The sequence below is a fragment of the Oryzias latipes genome, chromosome 2 (genome assembly GCF_002234675.1).
Source record: "Oryzias latipes chromosome 2, ASM223467v1".
In the NCBI taxonomy this organism is placed as follows: Eukaryota; Metazoa; Chordata; class Actinopteri; order Beloniformes; family Adrianichthyidae; genus Oryzias; species Oryzias latipes.
The window spans coordinates 2,811,994-2,836,940 of NC_019860.2; the positions used below are offsets into that span (position 1 = coordinate 2,811,994).

Sequence of the window (24,947 nt, forward strand, 5' to 3'; positions counted from 1 at the left end):
TTATTCCAAAAAGACACCATCCTATTTGATTAGGGATGCTAAATTAGCGCCGATTCAGCCTTTTTTTTTTTTTTTTTTTTTTTTTTACACGAATGCTTCTGACCTGAGAGGAGATGAGTGACGCCGGCGTATGGACAGCGTAGACGTTAAGGCTGCTCGCTGCAGATAAGGACGCCGTACAGTCGGCCCATCGGATGTTGTCGCTCTGTTGTCAGGAAGAGCGCATTTGTGCGAAAATACACATAAATATAAATACATGTGCGTGTGCTTGTGTGTGTTTTCAAAAGACAAAACGCTGACATTTTATCTCTGGTGAAGTTGAACGGCGGACGACAACAAGACGGGGAGGCCCTGTTAGGAGTGAAATGAAAATGCTGATTGGGGCAGAAAAAATTGAGAAGTGTGCACGCGTCCGATAAAATACGCCTTGAAGCCAAACAGGTAAGAAGTGAAGCTCATCAGTCATAGGCTGGACAGGAAGTACCAAGGGAAAGGCGACTGGAGTGAGCCAGTGTGACGTAACCACAAAAAAGAACTTCAAACGTAACCCTTGTGCTATCCTAGGCACTTTAGTATTGGGAGTTGGGTCATCTAGACCCACTAGACAGTGCTCTGAACCTTTTTTCTTTAATGATTTGTGATCTTCACTGGTGTCCATGGATTACATGAAATCTTTCCACCTTTATCCACCTTTGTCATGGTAGGGAGAACACGTCAACGTAATGGTGGGGTCATCTAAGATAGCACAAGGGAAAAGTCAATCCACTTTTCTCGCAATATAAAAGTCACAATGTTTTTTCCCCCCGCAGTACAGACCACGTTGGAGCCATTGACTGTGTGTGACAATTGGACCAAGTGTGACGAGTGAAAATGGCTTTCTACCAACTCCAACAAACTTTAGTCAACTCTGTCGCAGTTTTTCGCAGTACGGACGTCGCCATGTTGGTGTCGTTTACTGTATAGGACAGGGGTCCCCAAATCCAGACCTCGAGGGACGGTGTCCCACATGTTTTCCAAACCAACCTGCCACCAAAGCTCCCTATTGGCTAAACACACCTGATCCAGGTGATCAGCAGCAGATCAGGCAGGGTTTCTGGAAAACCAGCAGGAGGCCTGGATTTGGGCCCCCTTGGTATTGGAGGACCGTTCTGATTGAGCGTCACGTCCACCGTTGAAACTGGCTTACCTACAGCTCCAGTAAAAATAAATTGTCTATGTTGCCCTTTTTTTCGCAATATTGACGCCACAATGTTGGAACCAACTGACTGGACCAAATGAGTGTGTGTGTGATCTGCTCCAACGAAATGTTGTCCGTGTAGAATGTGGAACCATTGACTGTATCTAAAAACTGGAGAGGGCGAGTGTGATGTCACCCATAGAAAATTACTTCCTTCCGGTTCAAACAACATTTTGTCTACTCTGTTGTTGGGGATATGGACACCGCCATGTAGAAGCCATTGACTGTCTATGACAACTAGCCTGAGTGAGGGTGGCGTTACCCATAGAAAAATAAAATTTAGCCAATTACGTCAACATTTTTTTCATGATTCAGAGGCCACAATGTTGGACCATCACCATTTTCTTTTAAAATACAGATGCTGCCATGTTGGGGCCATTGACTGTACTTGACAGCTGGACCAAGTGAGTATGATGTCACACTTAGAAAATGGCTTAAAAACCGGATCCGTCAAAATTAGGTTCATTTAGTTGTCTTTTTTTTCTTTTGCAACATAAATTCTACAAAGTTGGATTATCACCATTTTTTTTCGCGATACTGATGGCCCATGTTGGAACCATATACTGTACATGACAACTGGAACAATTAAGGTTGACGTCCCTTTTAGACAATGCTTTCCTTCTAGATCCAACGAAACGTAGTCAATTAAGGCGCCTTTTTTTTTACGATACAGACAACGCAATGTTGGAAAATCACCATCTTTGCCCAATATGGAACCTCCCATGTTGGAGCCTTTGACTGTATATGACAACTGGAGCGAGTGAGTGGGTGACTTGCTTGGTTAGACGGACTGATATAAGACGGGGTAATAGCTGTTTACTTCTCCAAAGAGGTCTATGCGATTTTGGCTTCCTGGAGCCACTTCCTGTTTGGAATCGGAGGGGGGAGGGGCCACGCAGTCTAGCTCAGTCAATCCGTTTTTTTTTTGTGTCCCCCCCCCCTCAGATTTGACTCAATAATGCATGCGTTCGTCCGTCTGGGCCATGATGAAGCAATTTTCAGGCCTTTACAACCCGCGAGAGCGGTAGCGGCGGCCGGCTCCGCTTCCTGAATTATTCAAACAACCAGGTGGAGGGCGAAGTCAAACGGCTCCATTTTTATTTCCAAACGGTCTCATAAAAGATTAATAAAAAAAAAGGTGTTCTGCTTTCAAATATGAAATCTGGTTTGTAAAATTATGTCAGAACCCCCCCCAAAATAGAGAAAGTAGATCAAAACGTCCTGTTTTTTTTTTTTTGCATCACAACACTTTGGAAGTCACCCTGGATGAGAGCGTCAGCTAAGTGGCTAAAATGTAAATGTAAAATGACAGGCCCTGGAGATCTCCCCGGCCTGTTTTTTCCACAGAGCTGAGGTTTGTCCTTGATAAAAAAGAATAGAAGAAAAAAAAAAAGGCGGGGGAAATATATTTGTAGAGAAGAGCAGTTACATGAATAGAGGGATTTGGCATCACAAAAGTGTGTCTGACAGGTTGAAGGGCTGGAACGGTGCGCGAACGGACACCTTGGTGGGTTTCCTGAAGTGAAGAGATATGAAAGACGCCGAGAGAAGCCCAAACTGACCTTATTTCTTTATATTTTGAAAAAAAAAGGAGGTATTAAAGAGGAAAGCTAAAGCTTGCATGACATTTAAAGTGTCTTTCATTGTGAAAAGCATCCAGTGAGGGAAATTTTCAGGTACAGGTCCCCGCAGAACCGTCGATTCACTTCAAATTGATGCAGTGAAATAAAGCGAAAATGCATAATAATGCACTTCTCTCCGCTGGGAGAGCGCAGAGAGAGGAGTTGAAAGAGGCAAAAGGTTTCCCGGGCCACACAGCGCTGGCGGTTTCCGACGCTGTTCGCGCGAACAAGAGAGGAGGAGGTTTGTCAGGGAAGCAACGAAAAATCGATAAAAGCGAGGCCCCACCACCAACTACCTGGCCAAGAGGCTCGGCGTGATCACGCGCGCGAACGCTCGCTCCGGCGCTCCTATGCGAGGGTGGCGGAGCAGCTGGGCTCCTCCCACAGCGCCGGCCGTGGGCTGTGCACTCCGGTGCCGGGGCGGCAGGTCAGCGCAACAGCTGGACACTCTCGGAAGGACCTGCAGCCAGATTTCGGTTTAAATAAATTGAAGTCAGAGAGGAGTGGGCGGTTCAACACAAGGAGGAGGAGAAAAGTCTGTGAAGGGTTCACTTAATAAATGTGAAACAAAAGTTGTTGATAAACAAAAACGTTGAAACTTGACTTTGTTCTGTGTCAAACTCAGGGGGGAATGGGATATGGCTACTTCCTGCTTCGCCAAATGTTTCTTCCGAAAAAAAGCATAGTTATAGCATAGTTATATAGTTTTCTTTTCGCACTTGAAGACCAACATTTACGACAATCGGTTTTTGTAATATTGTGAAAAAAAATTGCAAAAATGCGATAAAAAAGTTAAAGTAAGGTGGAAGTGATTCCTGTTTCGTTTTTGAAGTAAACAAGGATCATAACGTCAAAGAAAAAAAAAAAAACAGACTAAATTGTGAAGCAACATGGCAAACTAGCTAGCAACTTTCGGAAAACCTGACGAGTAACTATCACTTCTTGTACGACCTTTTTTGCTACCTGTCATCACAAACAACCAAATAGAAATACAAACGTTACTTTTTACATAACAGATTTTCAACAGATGTTATACAAATTGCGTGATTTTCAGATGTGGGAATTTTCACGTTTTTTACAATTTTCTTTCGCAAAATGATGTTAATAATGTAAACATAAGGCAGAAGTGACTCCTGCTTCACTGTTGGTTGTTATTTATGTCAACACGACTAATCAGCTAGCAACTTTTGAAAAAATGTAAATCACTCGCATATTAACAATGTTTTGTTGCTAATTGTCATTACAAATAAGTAATTCGAAAAACAAACATTACTTTTTTATATAACAGATTTCCAACAAATGTCAGACAGTATTTGTTGGAAATTTTTCACAATTAACAATCTATGTTTATGATGATCGATGACATTTGAAAACATTTGGCAAAATCACGATATTAATGTTAAAGTAAGGCGGGAGTGAATACTGCTTCACCTTTAGGTGTAATTTCAGTCAAAATGACTAATCAGCTAGCAACTTTTAAAAAACTTTCTGAATCAGTCTTGCATCTTTTACCAACTTTTGTTGCTAAATGTCGTTACAAATGACCAATTATAAATGCAAACATTGCTTTTTATGCAACGGATTTCGGACAAATGCGGGACGAACTGTTTGTGCCGTTTCATCTTTGGAAAATTTACGATAATCCACGAAACAGCTAACAACTTTTGGAAAAATGCAATTAGAAATGTAAAAATAAGGCCGAAGTGATTCCTGATCGCCAACGGTTGTAATTTAAGTCAAAATCAAGCAAATTGTAAAAAAAACAATAGGTGAATCTGAAATTATGTAACTAACTAGCTAACAACTTTTGTAAAATTTGGTGAAATACTATCGCATTTATTTTATTTCATCACGCACAACCAATTATTTTTTTAGGAAAAGATTTTCGATAAATGTAACCCAGACGTATGATTATCTGTCAGAAATGAAAGAGAATTTGCAAGAACACGATAAAATACAAAATTCAGGTGAGAGTGATTCCTGCTTTGCCAACGTCGCATTATGTGCGAATTTTTGTTCCTAATCGTCGTCACAAACGACCAGAAAGAAATGTAAACGTTACTTATTCGGTAAGAGATTTCCTACAAACTGCATGGTTTTCATATTTCTGAAATTTTCGCATTAAACTATTAAATCTACGATATGTTACAATTACAAAACTATCGCAAAAATGCGGAAACTTATATTTTGAAGATTTTTTGGGTTTTTAGACACAGTTTTAGGATATCTCTGCACCACTCTGAGCTGCACTGTCATTAAAACAAAACAAAAACAAAAAAAAGGAAATTATAAACATAACATTAATTTGACTCACATATGGCATCAGCCAAAACCGAAGTATGAATCATCAATCCCTCCCATCCTCCTCCTGACTTGCTGCCAAGGCACTAAAGGACACCAAATCCCTAAACTCTTCATAAGTTGAAACTGTGATTTGCCTTGAAATGCTGCTACACCCTTTTCATCCTCCCACTTCCCCAACCGATTTCAGAGTCAGCAGAAAGAGGAAGTGAAGCTAACGTTGGCCCTCCATTCTGAGTTACTTCATTTCAAACAAAGTATCCTTTGGTTCTGGACGGCAGAATTCCTTAAATGTAAAAGGGTTGTTCTTTCATATCAGTTGCTGTGATTTTCAAAATAAAAGCTGATCAACAGCAAAGCCTGGTTTAACTCTAATATTTCGTCCCAACACTGTAGGGGGGCAATAACGGTTTTCAAACACCCCCTCGTGGTTTTACATGAAAAGAGTAAAAAGAAAAAGGGCCCTCACCTTCAACAACAACAAAAAATAGAGATGAGAGGAGTCATTGCGGGGAGGTTTGGTGGGGGAAGCACTTAGGGAGGCACAAGTGCCATTCACCACCACTTAGATCTACACCCGCCGACTAAAAATAGCGAAGAGTTAACCCCGCGACACTCAGGAGGCTGAGGAATCGAGAAAATAAAAGCCCGGGGAAAGGTTCGGCCGCGTGTGAATGTTTTGCTCATTTCGGCGCCGTGCGCCGGCAGATATGAGCGCATTAGACAAAATAACAAAATCAGAGTTGTAACAGGTAAAAGTTCAAGCGTCTCAACTGATTACTTTTATCTGGCGTTCAAGGTCATTTCTTGCTTCTTTTGGAATCCTTCTCAGAGTCGCAATGAGAGTAGCACTCTGGGTAAAAATTCTTTTTTTTAAAGGGGGCGGGATCAAAGCTGTGCTTTGTTGAAAACCTCAACTGAAATGGTCTAATAAGGGATTAAGACACAGATCATAAATATACTCAACCTTATAAATATTTGAGCCTGGCTACTCCCCTTGCTTAATGTCCTGTACAAGCCCTAATTAAGCCTGTATCTGATAGATGCCACTGCATAATGATGTGCGGGTGTTGGGGAGGGGGGTGGGGGGCTGCAGCGGCAGCTGGGGACACGAGTATCATCGGAACCGCTCGCTTTGTAATAATGACAGCAACGTTAATGATGGCACTGCAACTTCAATTAAAAGCGCTTAGCGACATCGAGGGGCCGCCACCGCGCTGACCCCAAAGGCGCCTGTGAGAGAGGTGAACACCAGTCCCCGGCTTTTATCGGCTCTGGTGATGACAGTGGGAATATCGTGCCGCTTTCCCAAAAGCCATGGAAAATTGGACTTTCACATGGAATCCAGCAATGTTTATCCACCTTAAAAACTCCCTAGGGTTACGGTTAAGGTACATTGGTTTCTCTTATTTTGTAGGGTTGCTAACTGTTAGCAAGTTTAAGTAATATGTATGAAGATCAATCCAGCAAAATTAATTTGGATTCAAATTGGATGTTATGCAACCCATTTGCCGTCTTTTTTAACTTCCTGTTTTATTTTGAAAGAGTTTGGTCATTTTGCTTCCGCTTCCTGTTAATTCTTTTGCTAGCTCTGATTTTTCTCTTTGTCCCAACAGTTTTTTTACTTTAAAAAAATCAATATTAGAGCCTGAAATTTACTTAAGTTACTTTTTTTAAACAATGCATGCTAGCAGAGTGGTACTAGCTCTCTAGAAAACACCACAAATATGGACAAAAATAAACTGGATTTGTTTTGTTCCAACATTCATTAGTTTTAGTTTTCTTTGTTCTTTTGACAGCTTTTAAATCTAAAAGCAACGTTAGGAAAAGGCAAAAAATGCTAACTTGAGTTACTTTGAAAAACTGTATATTTTTTTTTAATTTTTACTACCGTGTTAGTATCCCTCTGCTAGCATGCTAGTAACTCTAGGAACGAAATAAGCCTTTATCATGAAAAATACACTACATTTGCTACAACATCCTTCATTTTTGTAAGATTTTAACATTCTTGAACAGTTTTTATTTTTAAATGCTACATTGGAGTTAGAGAAACGTATTAGCAAAGAAACTATCAAATTATTTTTGCTTTTTCCAGTATGCTAGCGGAGAGGCGTTAGCAAACTGGTACATTTGCTCTCATGTCAATTATATTTTCAATATTTTTGAAAGTTTTTTATATTTAAAAAGTTACATTTGAGCTATAGGAACACATTTAGCATAAAGCAACAAAAAAAAAATATGAACATCTTTTAAAACCTGTCAATATGTGCACCTTATTTGGGGTTTTTCCTAGTATTTTTTTCTAGCAAGTTGAAATGATAGACACTTTTATTCATGAAAATAGCTACCATATCCAACATTTCTCTAGGTTTTTAACATTTTTTGACCATTTTTATTTTTAATAGTTACATTTGAGTTGGGGAAAAGGCAAAAAACAGCTAAGTTGGGTTAAAAAAGTTGGCTAGGAGACGTCGTTTCTGATCTTTGATGGGTTTCAGGGGAATGTATCCAGAGAAACCTGCTCAGAAGATAAAGCTTCTGACACTACAGTCAGGATTCGCTCCTCCTGTCATCTTTCAAGACTCTTGTCAAGCTGAAATTCAGGATAAAGCGCGACTATCTTTGATTTTCGGAAGTAAAGAAAAGAAAGACGGGAGTTAAGGTTGGAAGGAGAACTCTAACTAAAAATTCAGGATTAAACTGAATCCCAAAACAAGTTGAGTTTAGAGCTTTGGGGCTCATTAAAAGGCAAAAGTGACCTGGTTAAATGTTTTTTTTCTCTCTCTCACACACAGCTCTTATCCTTCTCACGTCTTCGACGGCAGCCTCCTCCTGCGCCGGCGTGGAGGTTTTTCCTGAGAAATCCTGCAGGCCTTTTCTGCTGATGAGGTCCATTCAGGGCCAGCCTCCGCCGAGCACTTGTCGACGAGTATCCCAATAAAAGAGGTCACCAGACAATAAATGCGTTGCCATTTTTAAAACTGATGAAAGCTGGAAATAAAGGGAGGAAGCCCGACCCTAGGTTGGGGTCTTAAGACCGATTAAATTAAGATCCTCCCGGGAGCGAGCCGCTTCGGACCGAACCGATTCTTCTGTGCTTCCCTTCATTTAAAACACTCAACTTTTTACCTCGTAGGGACCCGAGACTGACTTCTCGCCTTGGGTTCAGAGGCCCAACCCATTGTCGGACGAGGGTCGGACCCGTTCAGGTAACGTTTTGGAGCGGCAGAGAGCGTTTGTGTTTGGTTTCAGCCTCTCTGTTGACCTGCTGCGCTCTCGTTACAGAGCAAACACTCCCGCCAAGCAGCCGTGAAGTAGAGCCTAATGAGCGCTTTATTGTATTTACCTTAGATAAGGTGAGCCGCCCCCCGAGGCGATAAGAGACGGATAACGGCGTGTTTGGATTGTATCCACACGGAGGCTCTTATGGCATTTGTCAGAACATGGCTGAAGGGAATCAGGCGGCGGTCGGTCACGCTCCACGGCGAGGGGTTTTTACGTCGATAGCAACAAAACAAAGGTATCTGCTGCTGTCAAACGTGTGAGTTTTTGCTCCCCCCCTGGCGGCACCCGTACTGCGCCAGATGTGACCCGACTTACCCCCCCCGGGCGGAATTCTGGGTAATTTCTCGCACACGTCCTACGCCGTCGATTGCGGCGCCTTTCTGAGGTGAGGGAAAGTGACAGCGCCGACTCTCCGGGGCAGAGCTTCTCAGCCAAGGACTGAAAAATCGCTTATGAATAGTCAATAGGCCTCCTCACGACTCTCGCCACGCTACCGAACGCCGCTTGTCATCATTGCAAGGTGTATCATTTAATTGGCAATTGATTTTTTTTTTTTTTTTATTTCCCGCTGCCCTTCCCCTGGCAGTCCATATGACAAGATGTCACGAAGCAAGACGGGAGACGGCCCCAGCTCCAGGCGTCATGGCATCCCGATCAAACCTTCCTAAAAGAATTTAGCCTATTTTCTGCACTTAAAAGCCTTAATTTTGCTTTTCTCCAAAACGCAGCAGTGCGCCTTACAATCCAAAGCGATTTTGAGACGAAAAGACTGCGCTGTCAAGATGTCAGTCTTCAAATTATGTAACTTACGCACGAATCATTAATGAAATGCATACAAGCGGCGCAATATTCACGCCTACGTTGATTTATGTGTTCTTTGCGTGGTTTCATTTGTACTTTTTCCAAGATCTCAACATGGATCATTCCTGATACATCTGTAAATATTTCACGTAAAGACTACAGCCTTTCTCACGTTTTCACGTATATTCACCCTATGTTGAGCATTTTTTAACCGTGCAATATGCACAAACTGTACGTAGTGGCTGTGTGACCTGGCCTTTGGTAATGTGTTGAATTTAAGTGCAAAGCTGAAACGAAAAGTTGCTTTTCTCTGCGTCAGAATCCGGTGATTCACGTCAATTGTGCGTACGTTTGAAGAGTTGCAATATGTCTAAGAGCGTTTGTGACATCTCCGGTGTTAAAGGGTTAAACTCCAATTCTTTGCATATTTTTTCAGACCTGTTCCTGTTTGCAGAGTTCACGTTGTTTCGACTACCGTAACTCTTCAATCGTTTACGTAATGAATGTAATTCTTGCAATTTGTTAGGTTGAGAAAACCGCCCTTGCGCCGTTTGGCAACACTTTGTTCTAGTGATCAACCCAAAGCTTTCTCCGCTTTAGAATGAGGTGATTGATGTTGATCGTGCAAACGGTTGGAGAGTTACGATGTGCGTTTGTTATTTAGGCGTCACCGGTAACATCCCAGGCGGTAAAGGTTTAAACCAAAACTTGGTGTCTGTAACTCCTAACATGGGTTGGCCCTTCTCCAACGAGGTGCCTGAGAGGTACGACGCCGCTAAGAGCGACCGCATCCACCAGAACCTGCGTCCAAATCGGCAGTGTTGCCCTCCACCCACCACCGCCGCCGCTGCAATTTCATCATCCCACCGCCCTGCGTGCTTTCGTGCACGTACAGCACCGCGCTCGGAGCCTCGCCTTGCCTTCAAATGTGGCAAATCAGCACAGTCGCCCCCTTTGACACGAAGCGCGGCACGATTATCGAGTTGGTGCAGCCTTAATAGGCTGAATAATGAGGGAATTTCAGAAATGCCCCGGCGCCATTATACCCCAACAATAAGAGCTAGGAGTGAGTAAACCGGCGCGGGGCAGAAGGTAGGCGTCGTGGATATAATGAGGCTACTGTGTAAGTAATGTAGTCTCCATTGTATACCCATGTAAATGCCCATTTCTTCACATGCGAAGCATTAAGCCAGTCAGATTGCTGGAAGAATGGCACACACTGTGGTGTTCTCTTTTTACCGCTTCACCCCTCACTCAGTCTTTCTCTTACCGCACCCCCACCCCCCCCTCCCTCCTTCGCAGCGGTGACAGCCGGTGACAGTGGCTGGCAGCCACGGCGCTTCTTGAAGGCAAACATTACAGCGAAAGATGAGCTGCAGGTGTGCCAGGCTTGTAAACACGAGCTAATTACACATTTTTCCCGGCAGATGACAATGAGGTCACCGAAGTAATTGCTGTTTTTTTTTTGTGTGTTTGTGTGTGTGTCGTCACGAGGCTACAATGTTTGTCCAAAACACCTAAATAAAAATGGCGCTTTTCTTGACCCGTGCGCCACGGACCTCACATCTAGCGCCGCATTTCCACTTCCAATCCTCATCTGTTATATCGGCAGTTAGTTCAATACAGTTTGTCCCCGTTTTTCTGAAATATGACTCCGCAAGACGGTAAATCACGACAGGTACCCCACAAATCAAGTCTTCGGCTAGCTATCAGTTCCAGCAGCATGGGTGTGTGTGTGTGTGTGTGTGTGTGTGTGTGGGCGGGTATACACGTTCAGGCCAACATTCTATGGTTTGCTTTGTCAGACAGGAGAAGGGGACGCTGCATATATCTTAAGAGAACTGCCAAACAATTGTCTTTTTATTAATAAGCTCCAAATATCCCTGGCGGACTAGGCCGGCAAAAGTGCCGAGCTTGCAGTTTTGTTTTTTTTCCCCCGGCAGCACAGTACAGGTGCAGTTTTCCTATAGCATAAAAGAGCCTCGTCCGACCCAATCCGCAACCACTCTATTGAGACCGGAGATGGGCCTGGGCGCCGAGGTCACAAACAGCGAGGTGGATGGCGAGCCAAGTTTCGGCTTTAAGGCGGTTAAAGACATGAATACAGATGGAATGGAGCTCAGGCTGCGGAAACACGCTCTGTTTCTGACGAAATTCTGCTACTAAAGACAAACCTGACAGTAGTGGATAAAGACGAGTTATCACTAGAGATGCAAGTCTCTTCCTACAAGTCCAAGTCAAGTACAAAGTCTTTGCATTGAACTTCAAGTCAAGTCTCAAGTCTTTAGCTACAACTTTGAGTTAAGTCTCTAGCTTTAGCTGTAATAACAAGTCAAGTCTCAAGTCTGTAGCTAAAATATCAAGTCAAGTCTAAAGTCTTTAGTTATAATTTCAAGTCACGGCCCAGGTCTTCACTTGTAACTTTTAAATAAGTATCAGTTCTTTAGCTGTAAAGTAAAGTATCAGGTCTTTGGCTCTAACTTTATTTATAATTTGGAACCATGTGCCAACTCTTTTCTTTATCCATAAAGTCAAGTCTCAAGTCTTTAGCTGTAATTTCAAGTCTTTAGCCATGACTTCGGATCAAGTCTCAAGTCTGTATCTTTTAAGTCAACTCTCAAGTCTTTAGCTGAAACCTTGAGTCAAGTCTTAAGTCTTAAGCTGAGATTTTCTAAAATAAAATCAGACTAAACAACTGAACGTTGTTCAAGTTAAGTCTCTGCACATGGCATTTAGGTGCGACTTAAGTCTGAGTCTTAAGACCCAAGACTCCATCTGTTACCACCTAGATCAGATTTGTTTCATCCATCAAAACCCACAACCACCTGATCCAGCCAACTGTGTGTTGACCCCCAATGTTCCTACTTCTTGGTGAACATCAATGACATCAAGCACCTGCAGAAGCAGCAGTCAACCATTATCTATAACCCAACCATAATCGATTTCAACCAAATACATTAGGGTTTTGATTAGCGGAAGGAGCAATTTAACCAATTTCCACCAAAAATACCATCATTCCAAGGAAATACTTGATGATATATCAGTGCTAGTACATAGGGAACTCCTGATAATATAAAATTTTGGGTGACACACCTCTCAAAGGGGAGGTCATTCAAGGGTTTGGTTAACATTTATGACTAAAAGTTGTGTTTTTTGACGATACTTTTTATGAAATTAGAACCACCTGATGTCCGGACTGCATTCTGTCACCCAAGAGGTTCTGACCGTTCATAAGCGATAGGAGGCAGGACAAGCCAGTCAATAGGAGAGTGTTACGCAATAGTGATATAATCAAGACTTAGCGATAAGCTAAATACAATTTTATAAATCTATATCATCATCGGACGCACTTCAAAGGGAGATTTGACCACCTAAAACATTCTGACCGTTCAAAGACTAGGATAATCCAGCCTATGGGTTACTGTTAGTGATGTCATCAGGACCTTGACAGTCTGACAGTACCAAACTGAAATGGTCCTGACTTACAGTAGTTTTACTGCTTGCTGCACTTTGTTTAAGCGTCTCTTTCTATTTGTCGTCATTTTTTTTTTCTTTTTTACGTCCTTTATTTATTTATTTATTTATTTTCACGAGCTGTTAATATTGATTGCCGGCGCCGGGGAGGAGAGGGAGGAGGGTGGCTCAATCTCAATAACAGCATTCCATTATATGGCAGACGACAGGCGTGCCGAGTGTGCATCTTCCATGCAGCCACGCATTGGGAGTATTATCAAATTGATAGTGACTCAAATTGATTTGGATAATGAAGGTCGCTGCACCTTGAAATATAATGGCCACTTATTGTAATTACCATCACAATTATCAAGGTCACCGCGTCCAAAACAAAAGGGAAGGGAACCTGACATCGTGACCACTGCAGTGGAGTTTGATGAGGCGTTATTTGGTGCTCTAGTTTGTTTTTGTTTTTTTCAGTACCGACGGTCGCTTTTGCCCGAGCTTCTTCACCTTTGCTGTTTCCAACGCGTCAGGCAAACCGGGCGCGACATCCCGACACGGGCAAAGTGTTGCTCTCAACACCTCAGTTGTAGGGATCCTCGCGGGCAAAAACGAATAAAAAATATATATATATAAATATCTGGCAACCCAACGTTGACCAAATACAAGAAGGAAAGAGGAGGGATGCCCGCCCCGCTATCTGTGAGACTCAAACAATGTCGGAGTGTGTTTCCTTTCACACAGTTGGGCCTGCAATAAACCCGTGGCCTTTGTTTCGACCGCGGCGAGCAGAAGGATGACCTCAGCTCCGAAACAATAAAGGGCCTGTAATGGGCTCTCCGGAGGCTCGGCTGCCTGAATGCTCCTCCTGAAAGTGTGAGAAGAGGGCGAGAAAACTTTTCCTGCTCAGCTGCAAAAGGCGAGGGGGGTTGGAGGGGGGGGGGGGGGGTGGCGGCGGCGAAAGTGGCTCCTCTGTTGAGGCATTTGAGGCATGCAGGAGGCAAACAGGTGAATAAAAGACGTGTGTGCGCGCGCGAACGTGTGGGGTTAACAGTAGTGGAGGGGCACTGAAGGGGGTGGGGGCATGGCGAACGGCTAAGAGGATCAAATATGGAAGCACAACAAAAGCTGTGTCACAGGGGCGTTGGGGAGTCACAAGTCCCCCCCCCCCCCCCCACACACACCCCTCCTCCTCCCTACGCTGCCCCCGTACCCCTAACCTCCTGTTACCACGACAGCGCTCCACCACAAAGACGGCTCCTGATATGACAAAGAACAAAACGGCGGACAGATGTAGGTATTGTCATGCAGAATGCTCCCCTCCCTCCTTCCTCCTCCTTCCTCCTCCTCCTGCACTTGTGTCCTAAACACCTCTAAAAAAGAGCAACCGGAGAGCCAGCCAGCCAGCCAGCCAGCCAAACCCTCTGGTCACATCTCTGAGGTGAAGCCAGCTCCAGATCCCTGGCCTCTCTGAGATATTTTTACCATCTGCAAAGGTGGTAGTTTGCGCTGATATTTTGGTGCATAAAATGTGGGCGCCGAAGTATATAAAAAAGAAAAAGAAAAACATCCATAGATTTCTGGGGTTTTTTCCATTTTTTTTAGAGTCGTCGGGGTAAAAAAGCCACAACCTTTCTGTGGAAGCCAGACCAAAGAGGAGCGGCCGATGCATTGATCCAGTTTCAACACCAACCGGTGGGGTGGGTATTTTTAGTCGCCTGGCACGCCAGAGGAGGCAGACCTGTCACGATTGGCCTTTTTATTTTTTCTTTCCGGACTGTTTGTTTCCACCGAGACACAAAAGCAAAAATGTCCCGACTTGTGTCCCCTATCGGTTCTGACCCACGCGAGGCTGTCCTGTTGTTACAGCTGTGGGAGACCCGTGGAGTCGCCAGCACAGGGGACCGAGTCTGATTGATTTGGACCAGATGTGTTTGACCCCAAAATAGCTGCACAGCATAGAACTGTGGAAGAAAGTAGAAGTAGCCTTTTCTGACAATTCTAGGTTTAAAACTGAACCGTACGATACACCGTTGAAACGTGGGAAAAGTGAACTGTTGCATTCCTACAACACACCCTAGCTTCTTGATGACTCAGAAATCCCCTCTTAGAGTCATATAATCGCCAACTACTGGTACCAAAACTGTAGGTTTCCCATCACATTTTCAGTAGTTTTAACTTCCTTTATTAGCATCTGGGCGTTTGACACTCACCAATTTGCAAGTTTTACCTTCCTTGGGTAAGTCCAAGTCATAGTCTATGACAAAAAGAACTTCAAGGAGCTTCAAAGTAGAAGTTCCTGGTCCATGGAGGCTTCTCTGACCAGCTGCACACTAGAAATCTTGCATTTCTTGATGTCAAACCTGACCATACAATACATCGCTGAACGAAATTACGGGAAAGGTGAATCAATGCATCCCTACGACACGCCCGAACTTCTTGTTGAGCCAGAAATCCCCTCTTGGACCCACAAAAACCGATAAGTGTTAACAAAGTGTTGGTTTACCATCCCATGTCCAGTATTTATGACTTCCTGTATTTGCGACTACGCTAGCTATGCTCACATGTTTGCAAGTTTTACCTGCTTCATCGATAAATATTGACAAAAAGTCAAAGCTCTGAGACATCCCCCTCGTAGACCCATAAAAACCAGCAGAACCAACAAGTGGTAACAGACTGTTGGTCTACGGTCCCATTTTCCCAACCCATTCCCAGTATTTTTGCCCTAAAGTATTCACGCTTGCGCTAGCAACCCTCGCAAGTTTTTTTTTTACCTGCCTTGCAGATGAATATTGACAAAAAGTCAAACGGCTAACACATCCCCTAATAGACCTATAAAATCCACTAGAGCCAACAAGTGATAGCAAAACTGTTGGTTTTCTGACCAATTTTCATTATTTTTACCTTAAAGTATTTACAACTTCGCTAGCGATGCTCACAAGTTTGCAACTGTTACCTGCCTTTGAGATGACTGTTCAAGATAACTTTGATACGATTGTGCTTTAAGTCAACTGAAACGCTGAGTCGAGCATCAAGTCTCTTGAAGAAACGTCCAAAACCTCGTCCACGACCAAAATAACCAATGACTTAACCCCGGCGGGGCCTTGAGTTAGCTGAGGATTGAGTCTAATAGGTGAAAGTCATCTGCCCCAAGCTTCACCGTGCTTACCCTCCCCCTCCCCCGACACTCCCCCAGTCTAGACTGAATAGTCCTGCTCTAATGTCCCAAGCTGCTGCGGGGGAGGGGGACATGAAGCCCGTTTCTTTTGGCTTTAATGCAGAGTGGCAGCCCAGACCCCATTTTTTTTTTTAGGGAAATCAATTAAGGTTTAAAAAGGTGACTCCTGGAGGGGGAAGGAACAAAAGGGGGAGGTCCCATGGGGGGTTAAACAGAAACCACACACACGGTCACACACACCTCCGTGGTGCCTTTGATGCAGGGCAACTTCATTTTTTTTTTTTTAAAGTTGCTCGTTTCTGGCGTTCAGTCCCCGCCTCTTCTCCTTCATCCTCTCATCTTCCTCATCTGTGACTCCAGCAAACACAAAGTGGCTCCGGGAGACAATCTCAGATAATTCCAATCTACAATTCAATCCGACCCTTCCGCTCTAATTCCTGATGAACTTTCTTTCACCCTGTCACTCCTCCCTCCCAACGTATTCTTATTTAGAAGTCTGAAGAAGCCACCTTTGGTTTGGGGCGGGGTTTCTGCCGCGTCGTCAACCACTGAAACCCCTCCAACCTGTGGGAAAGGAAAAGGGTGGGAAAGGCTTTCCACCCCGCTTTGCAGCGTTTAGCGGCGATTTTGTCCGATTTCACTCCATTACAGCATGTATCAAAGAGACGGGTCTTAACCCACAAAAAAGGTGCCTCTGCACCTTTCATCTCCGCCCCGAGGCGCCGTCCAACTTCCCCTCCTGCCTCCCAGCGACACACCTTGCATAAGAAGTCGGAAATCAGCTCACGACCCCATCTCTGAGGGGCGCACTCTTCTCTGTCGGCGTGCGACACATGGTGTTTCATACACAACTTCTTATTTATGTCGTTCAATTTAGGCGCTGCGTGCTCGGCAGTTCGTTTTCATGATCAATTACAAATCCTGTAGGCATCTGTGAGGCGTTCGACAGAGCGCAAATGCACAGCTGGGAACGAACCTGTGAGAATCAAGGGTTTTTTATGTGTTTTTTTTTTTGCACATTTTCCCAGAGTGCATTAGTTTGGATTCACCCCGCGGGAGTCAACAATTACCCACACCTTTAGTGCTAATAGCAGGCGTTCGGTTGTGTTGCTCCTGAACATCTGCACCACAGAATGATGCTTAATTTGGGGAATGGGAGTCCTGCCACGGCGATGAACAACGCTCTAAGGAGGTCATTTTTAAAGGGTTGACTTCTGCGATCGAGCTAAAGAATAGAGTAAAAAAGTGAAACCATGAAAGAAATATGCATTTAAAGCAAGCAAACGTCGAGTTTAATTGTCAAAACATGCTAGTAAAAAAGACATTTGCTGATTTACAGAAGGCCTTAAGGCCAAAACATGATGACCGAACCCTACTGGATTCACTTGGATCCAACCGATTCGCCACTAAGACAATATATTGCAAATATATTGTTATCCCAACTTGACAAGTGTATCGCAAAATACACAGTAAAAAGTGATAAATGGTTACCTCAAATGTTGCTAAAAAAAGTCTCAGGGCAGCTCAAAGTATTAAACGAATCAAATAGAGCCCTTAATGCATTCAACCAATCGGATAAAGCCCTTCATGTCGCTGACCAATCAAATGGAGCCCTTTTACATTAGATGCTCATCCGCTATGTAGACATTTGGAGTTATGTTGACTTTTGCAGTGAAATAAAATATGGTATATACATTTTTTATGTATCGCGAGTCATGTAGTCATCACTATTTTGATCACTAATATTGCACTTCGTACGTTTCACTCATGTCGTGCAACGTACATCTTGGCTGCAATCATTTGACCACAACTGCTTTTTGGACAAATTTTTTGCATTTAAAATCACAAAATCGGACTAAAGCTGATTTTTGACTTTCGTCTGGGAAAAACATAAGCTAATCCACCTTTCATTTGAGAATCAATTATTGCGTCTTTGTTCTAACAGAAGGGGAAAACCAGAAACACGGTGAACATTGGGAACCACTCAATGCTATCACCTAGCAAAAAACTTGACAAATTGCGGGGGAAAAAAACTAAGATCAAAATTTTCTGGTTACATCCCAAAAGTCGGACCAATGCTAATTTTTGACGTTCCGAAAAAAACGCGATCTGGGACGAACGTAATCTATCTATCGTAATTTATCTCACTTTTTGTGTCAATGTCCTGACCCGAGGGGAAGATTAGAGAAGTTTGAGAACCACTTCATGGTAGCACCTAGCTTAAAAGATGACAAATTCTAGAGATAAAAAAGCATAATTTTTTGGTCCTACTTAAGAAGCCAAAGATTTGACCAAAACTGCTTCTTCGATACATTTTTTTTATGTCAATTTGGCTACATCCAAAAAATCGGACCAATGCTAATTTCGATTATCAAACAAAACCGCCATGCCCACTTTTATAGTTAGCAACAGATGCTAAGAGGAAGATGGTAATGCAGAGCCACTGGGAGGTTTGAGAACACCTCGATGCCAACACCTAGCAAGAAAAGTGGCCAATGCTGAAAAAAAAACACGAAAGTTGTTGTTTTGCAAAATAAAAGCGCAATGCATTTTCCAAAACTGCTAATTCGTTGCATTTTGTGCATCTAAATCATATGGCTTCAGTTGAAAATTCGGACCAAACACCTCAAAGACTGAATCAACGGGATAGCATTTGCATTTCCTGTCAGCTAAATGCAGCACGAATGATCTCATAGCTGCAGCTACAACAAAAAAGAAAGTTTCCAGAGCGAGAAGAGGGCAAAAGCCACGGAGGCTCAGCAGCAGACGCGGGAAACAAAAACAAAAGAAACCACGAGTTTTGTCCTCCGCTGTTTCTCCGTTCTCTCATCAAGCCGACTTCCTCCTTCAAACAGGTTCGATTTTTATGAATCACGGCTTGATCCTCGAGGGAGCGCATGGCGCATTCCTGCAGCCGCGGCCTCTGCTCATATCCAGGGATAATTCATTTCAATATTTATCTCCATGAATATTTGTTTTCTTTTTTTTTTCTTCTTCTGTTTCTTGTGGGGGGGGAAATAGGGTGGAAATCACAGGACGGGTTTGGTGGTGGAGGAGTTGGTGGTGGGGGCCCTCGCCCAGCTGCATGGTGGAGGTGGGAGGCTTGGAGGAGATCATCAGAAAGGGAAATTGTGCACAGCGGGAAGAAAAATCATTGTGTTACCCCAGGTGAAAAATATTGTTGCTTTGCTTAAAAGTGCATGCAAGGCGAGCTACATTATTAGAATGTTTAAATATTAATTCTTCTGCCGGGTAGTAAAGATGATGGAGTCGCCGAGTCAACTACTTTGTTTTTTTTTCTCCCCCTCCCCCCTCCTGCTTGCATTATTTTTCCATCTAACCTCGCTTTGTTCCCTCGGTTGCTGCAGAAAAACGCTCTCCCCTCTTTGCACTCGGGGTCACTCTGATGCTAATTCCTGGTGTTCCAACAAAACCCCCCGCACCCCCGTGTTATGGTCCTGGACGGACGCAAGGTAATGCATGTTTGATCCGAGAATCAATACTCGTATCTTTGTCCTGATCGAACAGGAAGATGAAACACTTGCTGCTAACACCTAGCAAAAAGGCATCAAATTCTGAAAAACGTTTTCTCACAAAAAATGAAAATAAACTAGCGTAAAAGAGCTCTAAAAGCTGCCAGCTTAATCTTAGCACTTTCTTTATCATTTTTCCCAAAAAAATGAACTAAGGTGGAGTCAGGACACTATAGGTTGGGTTTGTTAACTTTTGCTAATCTACCTTAGAGCTAGCATCAACTTGCAAGTCACTTTTTGTCTGAAATTCTAATTTTTAGAGAGGGAGACTGCTGATAGAGACCACAAACGTCTATGCAGAGCTGCTGCGAAGTTTTTAACACAATTGATCCTAACACCTAGCTAAAAGGTGGCAAATTCCAAAGAAAAAAGCTATACCTTTTTTGCCCAAACAAAAACTGGTGAAACAGAGTACCAAATGCACACATCTTACAAGTGGAGGAATAATCTTATGAATTCCATTATGATTCTTGGATAAACACAATTAAAGCCCAGTTAGGACAGAATAGGCAGAGTTTGCTAACTTTTGCTAATTCATGTTAGCATTAGTATTCAACTTCCAAGTCATTTTTTTGGTCTGAATTTCTCATTTTCGGAGATGGAGACTGCTGGTAGAGACCAAAGACGATGTAGAGCTACTGCTAAGTTTTTGAAACACTTGATGCTAACACCTAGCAAAAAGGCATCAAATAAAATTGTTTTTCAAAAGGTTGTGCAAAAAAGAGAGAGATGAAAGAGTCCTAAAAGCTTTCAGCTTTCAAGTAGAGGAATAATCTTATTACTTGCTTTTCAATTCTTGGACACAGAATTTGGCAAAGTCAGAACAAAATATGCAGGGTTTGCTAACTTTTGCTAATCTCTGCTAGCGTTAGCATCCGTGATGCTAAGCTTTCGTTTATAAACAAAACGTCATGCCCCTGTGTTACGCTCCGGGACAGATGCAAGGTAAATAGTCGTGTCTTTGTCCTAAATGAAGGGGAAGACATCAGTGCAGAGCTGCTGCGCAGTTTGAGAAATACTCAATGCTGACATGTAGCAAAAATACGTCAATTTCCGCCAAAAAACTAAAATGTTTTGCTAAAAAATAAAGAAAAAAAAAGGTGAAATAGATTCCTATTACTAATTCTTACATATTCACATTAACATCCAACTTCTAATCCTTTTTTGTTTAAATTTCTCCTCTTCTGAGGCCGACTACTGATAGAGACCTAAAGGGCATCAGCCTGCCCCCCCCCTCCACCACCAGCACCTCCCCGCCTGCTTCCACCCCACCTGAAAGCGATTCATGTTCCAGCCACTCATGCAGAAGAAGCAATACACAAGTCCGGTGTACAGCCACTTTAAAAGCTCATCAGGCGCACACTCTGCTTGTAGGAAATACCTAATTCATGACGGTGCTGGCGGAAGGCTTAGGTAATTACTCGAATCAAGGTGGCCTCGGAAATGTTTAAAATCTACAAGGACCGGCAGAGCGCATGAATAATGCAGCATCATTTGCATCTGCATTTTTTAAGCGCGCCTTTATTCGAGAAGACCTAAAACGGACGCTCGGATTAAACTTTGATGAGGGAAAGTTACGCTGCCGAGAGAGGCTCCTCGTTTGAAGAAATTATTTAGAACGGCGACGGAGGCGAGGAAGGCCAGAGGTAGGGCCAATAAATAATAATTAAGGGAGAGGTATTGCACACTCGCGGTGTCCACTGCGGCAAACAGGTTGCACCGGCTACTCCTCGATCGTTTGGAGGGTTCTTCTTGCCTTGTACAAACACTTTTTTACAACCCCTTGAATATTTATGAGGATGTGTTCTACTGTGTTGCTTGTCAGTTGTAACTTCCATCAGTGGAATTATGGGAAATTGCACTTTTTTTGGCGTGTTGGGAGGTGGTGCAGTTCTTAAGTTCTTACCTGCTTTGAATCGTAGGAGGTCCAGGTGCAGTTGGTGGAAGCCCATAAAAAAAAGAGAAGACAAGAGTTGCAAATTAGTACACGAATATGAACTAGATGGTAAAAATTTTGCTACACTTGACGACAAATGAGGGATATTTGGACGAACCGCACAAGTTGAATCTGTCAGTACTTTTCAAAAGAACCATCTCTTTAGCCTTAACGTAGAAATGTTGCGACATATCAACACTTTCTTGGTTGTTTCTTGCCACACATGGTGTAAATTTATGACACAAATAGAAGTATGTCATCTTCATAAAACGATACAGTTGATGTATCCCATAGGACATCAAAATCACTCTTTGTTAACCGGAGCGTATATCTTTGCTTTTCTCTTTGGCTTGGCCTGGACTGATAGGGTAAGGGAGGTGATACAGGGGGGGGGTTAGAAGGAGGAGGTGTACGCTGGGTATTTTTAAAACGGACGACTGGAAACAAAGGCCCCTCCTGAGGCCAGCCCCCTGCCCGCAGGATCACCTAGTCCCAGGCTAGCCCTGCTCCGCTTTTCCCACGCTAACCTCCGGCCTCATTTGCATCCTCTGCTGCCCCCATCCCGCCCCCCACCCCCGAGCGATTATTTTCAGGTGAGCTGCTCTGTATGGAGGCTTAAGCGTGGACACCCCTGTTTATGTCTACGTGCGTGCGTGTGTTTATGGGATGTTCCAAAAACGAGGTCTGGGTCCCGGTCTGTGTGTGTGTGCATGTCCACCTCCTGATCCTGCTCTTAATTACGACTGACTGGCACCAGACACAATTGCCCCCTTGATTCGTCAGTTTGCCCCCCCCCTCTTCTAATACACACACCCCTCTGCCCCCTGCCAAGCGGCCCGCGGTGACCCGAATCATCTCCCAGCAGCAGCTGGAGGAGGACAACCTTGTCTGCACACGACGGCGGCTGCAGACAGCGATAGCCGAGACAGAGCGCCGCTGTCCTCCTCCTCCTCCTCCGCCAACACCGCTCAGACTGTCGCTGCCATTATCCGCACTTTCTATAGGTTTACAACAGCTCTCTGTGCGCTACTGTATGAGTCCCGGCACGGCGAGGACGCAGCCAGAGAAGCGGCAGTGTGTCCTGTTCATTCACCAGCACAGCTGTCACACGTTAACAAGACTCGCCAGTCAACAGCGGGAACACCGGTGGCTTCAGGACGGGCACAAAGAGCGCTGATGGTCACTACAGCACGTGCACTTCATGTAGGCACTGTTCCATTCAGCGCAGGGCTTTTAATTTATGATGCAACAGCAGGGAACAACGATAACCATTTACGTTTGAATACAACCTTGTTTTTATTCCCCCCGCCATCCGTCGTCTGTGGCTTATTCACGACCAGGTCAGGGGGGGAGACAACAGTCCCTTAAGATCCTCAGACCTTCCTCTCTTTAGTCAGCTTGTTCAGATCATCCGATCGGACGCCGGGGTAATAATCCCTGATGAGATTTAATCTCTTCATCCAGTCCTGTGCCTACTCGGTTAGTCAGTCCACCTTATCTGGAAGGTGTCCAACATCCTCAACTGGCCACTTAAAGAGCATCCAGGTAGGTATGACAACTCATGAAGACTTTAAGGAGGTAAACTCCTTCTTTGACTAAAAAATAGAAACGAACAAGGTACCCTGAAAAAGCTACAAGAGTCCTGACGACAATAACAGAAGCATAACGTCTGCATAAAACTTGATATGACCCTATGGCTATTTGATATGACCTGATTCCGTTCATAAAAGTTTGACTTTAAACAAAATCAAACAACACTTCATCTACTACATTGCACATCAAACACTGTCTGAAATGGATACAAAACAAGAAACGGACCACCGACATAGTTGGCCCTTGACTTTAGTCACAGAGAAAAGTGCCGTTGGTTGATCAAAATCTAGTAAATTGACAATAATCAAAGGTTCGTCACACATATAAAAAGTTAATCCATCTATCCACTTATAAACGTTCCTGGATATCAGCTAAGGTCAAAGGTCAAATTATGATCCCAACCTATTTCCGTCTGTTAAAGTTTGACTTTAGATGAAACTGAACAATGCTTCATCCACTATGTTAGGAATTACAAAACAAAGGAGGTTTTGTGGAGAAACGTACCAAGGTATGACATAGTAGACTTATGACTTTGGTCATGAAAAAAAGCATAGTTGGTTGATCAAACAAAGCAAATTTATAAAAAATCAGAGTTTTTTTCACACGCATAAAAGGAGAATTGTGCTTGTTTTCAAACAAGATACACTTTGAAAAACCTGCAAGGGGCCTAACGATACAAAGAGTAGTACATCATCTACATAAAACGTAGTATGGCCCTAAACCTCTGTATTACGACCTGATTTTTTCCATATGTTTCATCTGTATTCACTTAAAGGTGCTCCTAGAAATCTGATGACGTCACTGGTCACATATGTGATCATAAGCTGATTACGTCTATAAAAGTTTACTTTCAGACAAAACCAAACGATAGTTCATGCACTATGTTATGTATCCCGAACACTTGTATGCTATTGCTACAAACAAGTATGAAACAAGACAGGTTTTATGTAGTAAACACACCTATGTATGACACTGTAGAGTTATGACTTTGGCTAAGGACAAAGCATCGAAGGTTTAAATTGGCAGAAATCAAGGTTGGTCAGACATCTGTAGGCTTGGACTTAGAGGTATTCCTGGAAATTGAATCATTTCAGAGGTAAAGTGTATTATCACCACCTGATTCTGTCTATAAAGTTTGACTTTACACGAAACCAAACAACAGTTCATCTATGTATCACACAAAATCTTCAAACGGATACAAAACATAAAAATTATAGTAAATTGACACAAACCAAAGATTTGTCACACCCATGTAAAGTCGGATCGTTGGTTCATCCACAACGTTATGTATCACACACACTCCTCTAACTGGTACAAAACAAGACAGGTTTTATGGAGTACACACAAAACGAACCAACGACATATGTGTAGTGGAAAGAGCATCAGTGATTGATCAAAATCAAGTAAATTTACAGAAAAAGTTGGATCTGTGTTCACTTGGAGCTGTTCCTGGATATCAGATGATGTCAAAGGTCAAATTTTTGACAAAACTGAAATAAAATGAAGGTACAAACGAACTAAAAGGCTCATGTCGTTTTATCCTACCATAGTTTGGGCCTATGCATTTATGTAAAAATGTTCACAATGTCCTCCCAAACAGACCTGAACTCCATCACCCCGGCTGTGTCAGTGCCTTGTTCCTCCCACCGAACAGCAAACCCACTGATCTCTGCCATAGACGAACAAAAATGTTGTTTGTCCTGCTAAACCTTACTGTTTGGTGTCAACGGCAGCGCCAAAACACCTCTTGTATAGTTGTCCCTTCCTGTATCTGTGTAGGGTCATTATCGTCCATACAAGTAGGACGATGGTTTTGGTGATGCATCAACTGCAAAACTAAACCCTTCTAGACAGTAGCCATGAGGTCAATGTCTTGGTTGCAAATGTACAATGCCGTGACTCGAGCATGTCAATCCTGAGTCAGGTCGTACCTGGCAGCCCTACAATGCAAGAAAAAAAAAGGAATCTTCAGGAGGAATAGAGCGAAAAAAAAATCTGTCAGGGC

General features: G+C 43.3%; 1 protein-coding gene and 1 long non-coding RNA gene across 7 annotated transcripts in view; one reads left to right on the forward strand and one right to left on the reverse strand.

Moving 5' to 3' along the window:
• The window catches only part of zeb2 (zinc finger E-box binding homeobox 2), an 84,092-nt gene that overhangs the window by 43,115 nt on the left and 16,030 nt on the right, over window positions 1-24,947 (reverse strand). The window contains exon 1 of one of the 6 annotated variants that reach the window (XM_023964047.1): window positions 5,174-5,519. The exons of the other annotated variants lie outside the window; for them this stretch is intronic. Within the exon in view, the coding sequence (XP_023819815.1) occupies window positions 5,174-5,207 (34 nt within the window). The 5' untranslated portion in view covers window positions 5,208-5,519. Of the gene's footprint in view, window positions 1-5,173; window positions 5,520-24,947 lie in introns of those variants that run through there. 6 annotated transcript variants of the gene reach the window in all.
• Window positions 331-8,037, forward strand: LOC110016062. Its single transcript, XR_002291329.2, has 3 exons — window positions 331-441; window positions 1,596-1,641; window positions 7,956-8,037. It is a non-coding gene; the product is annotated as an uncharacterized LOC110016062 (long non-coding RNA).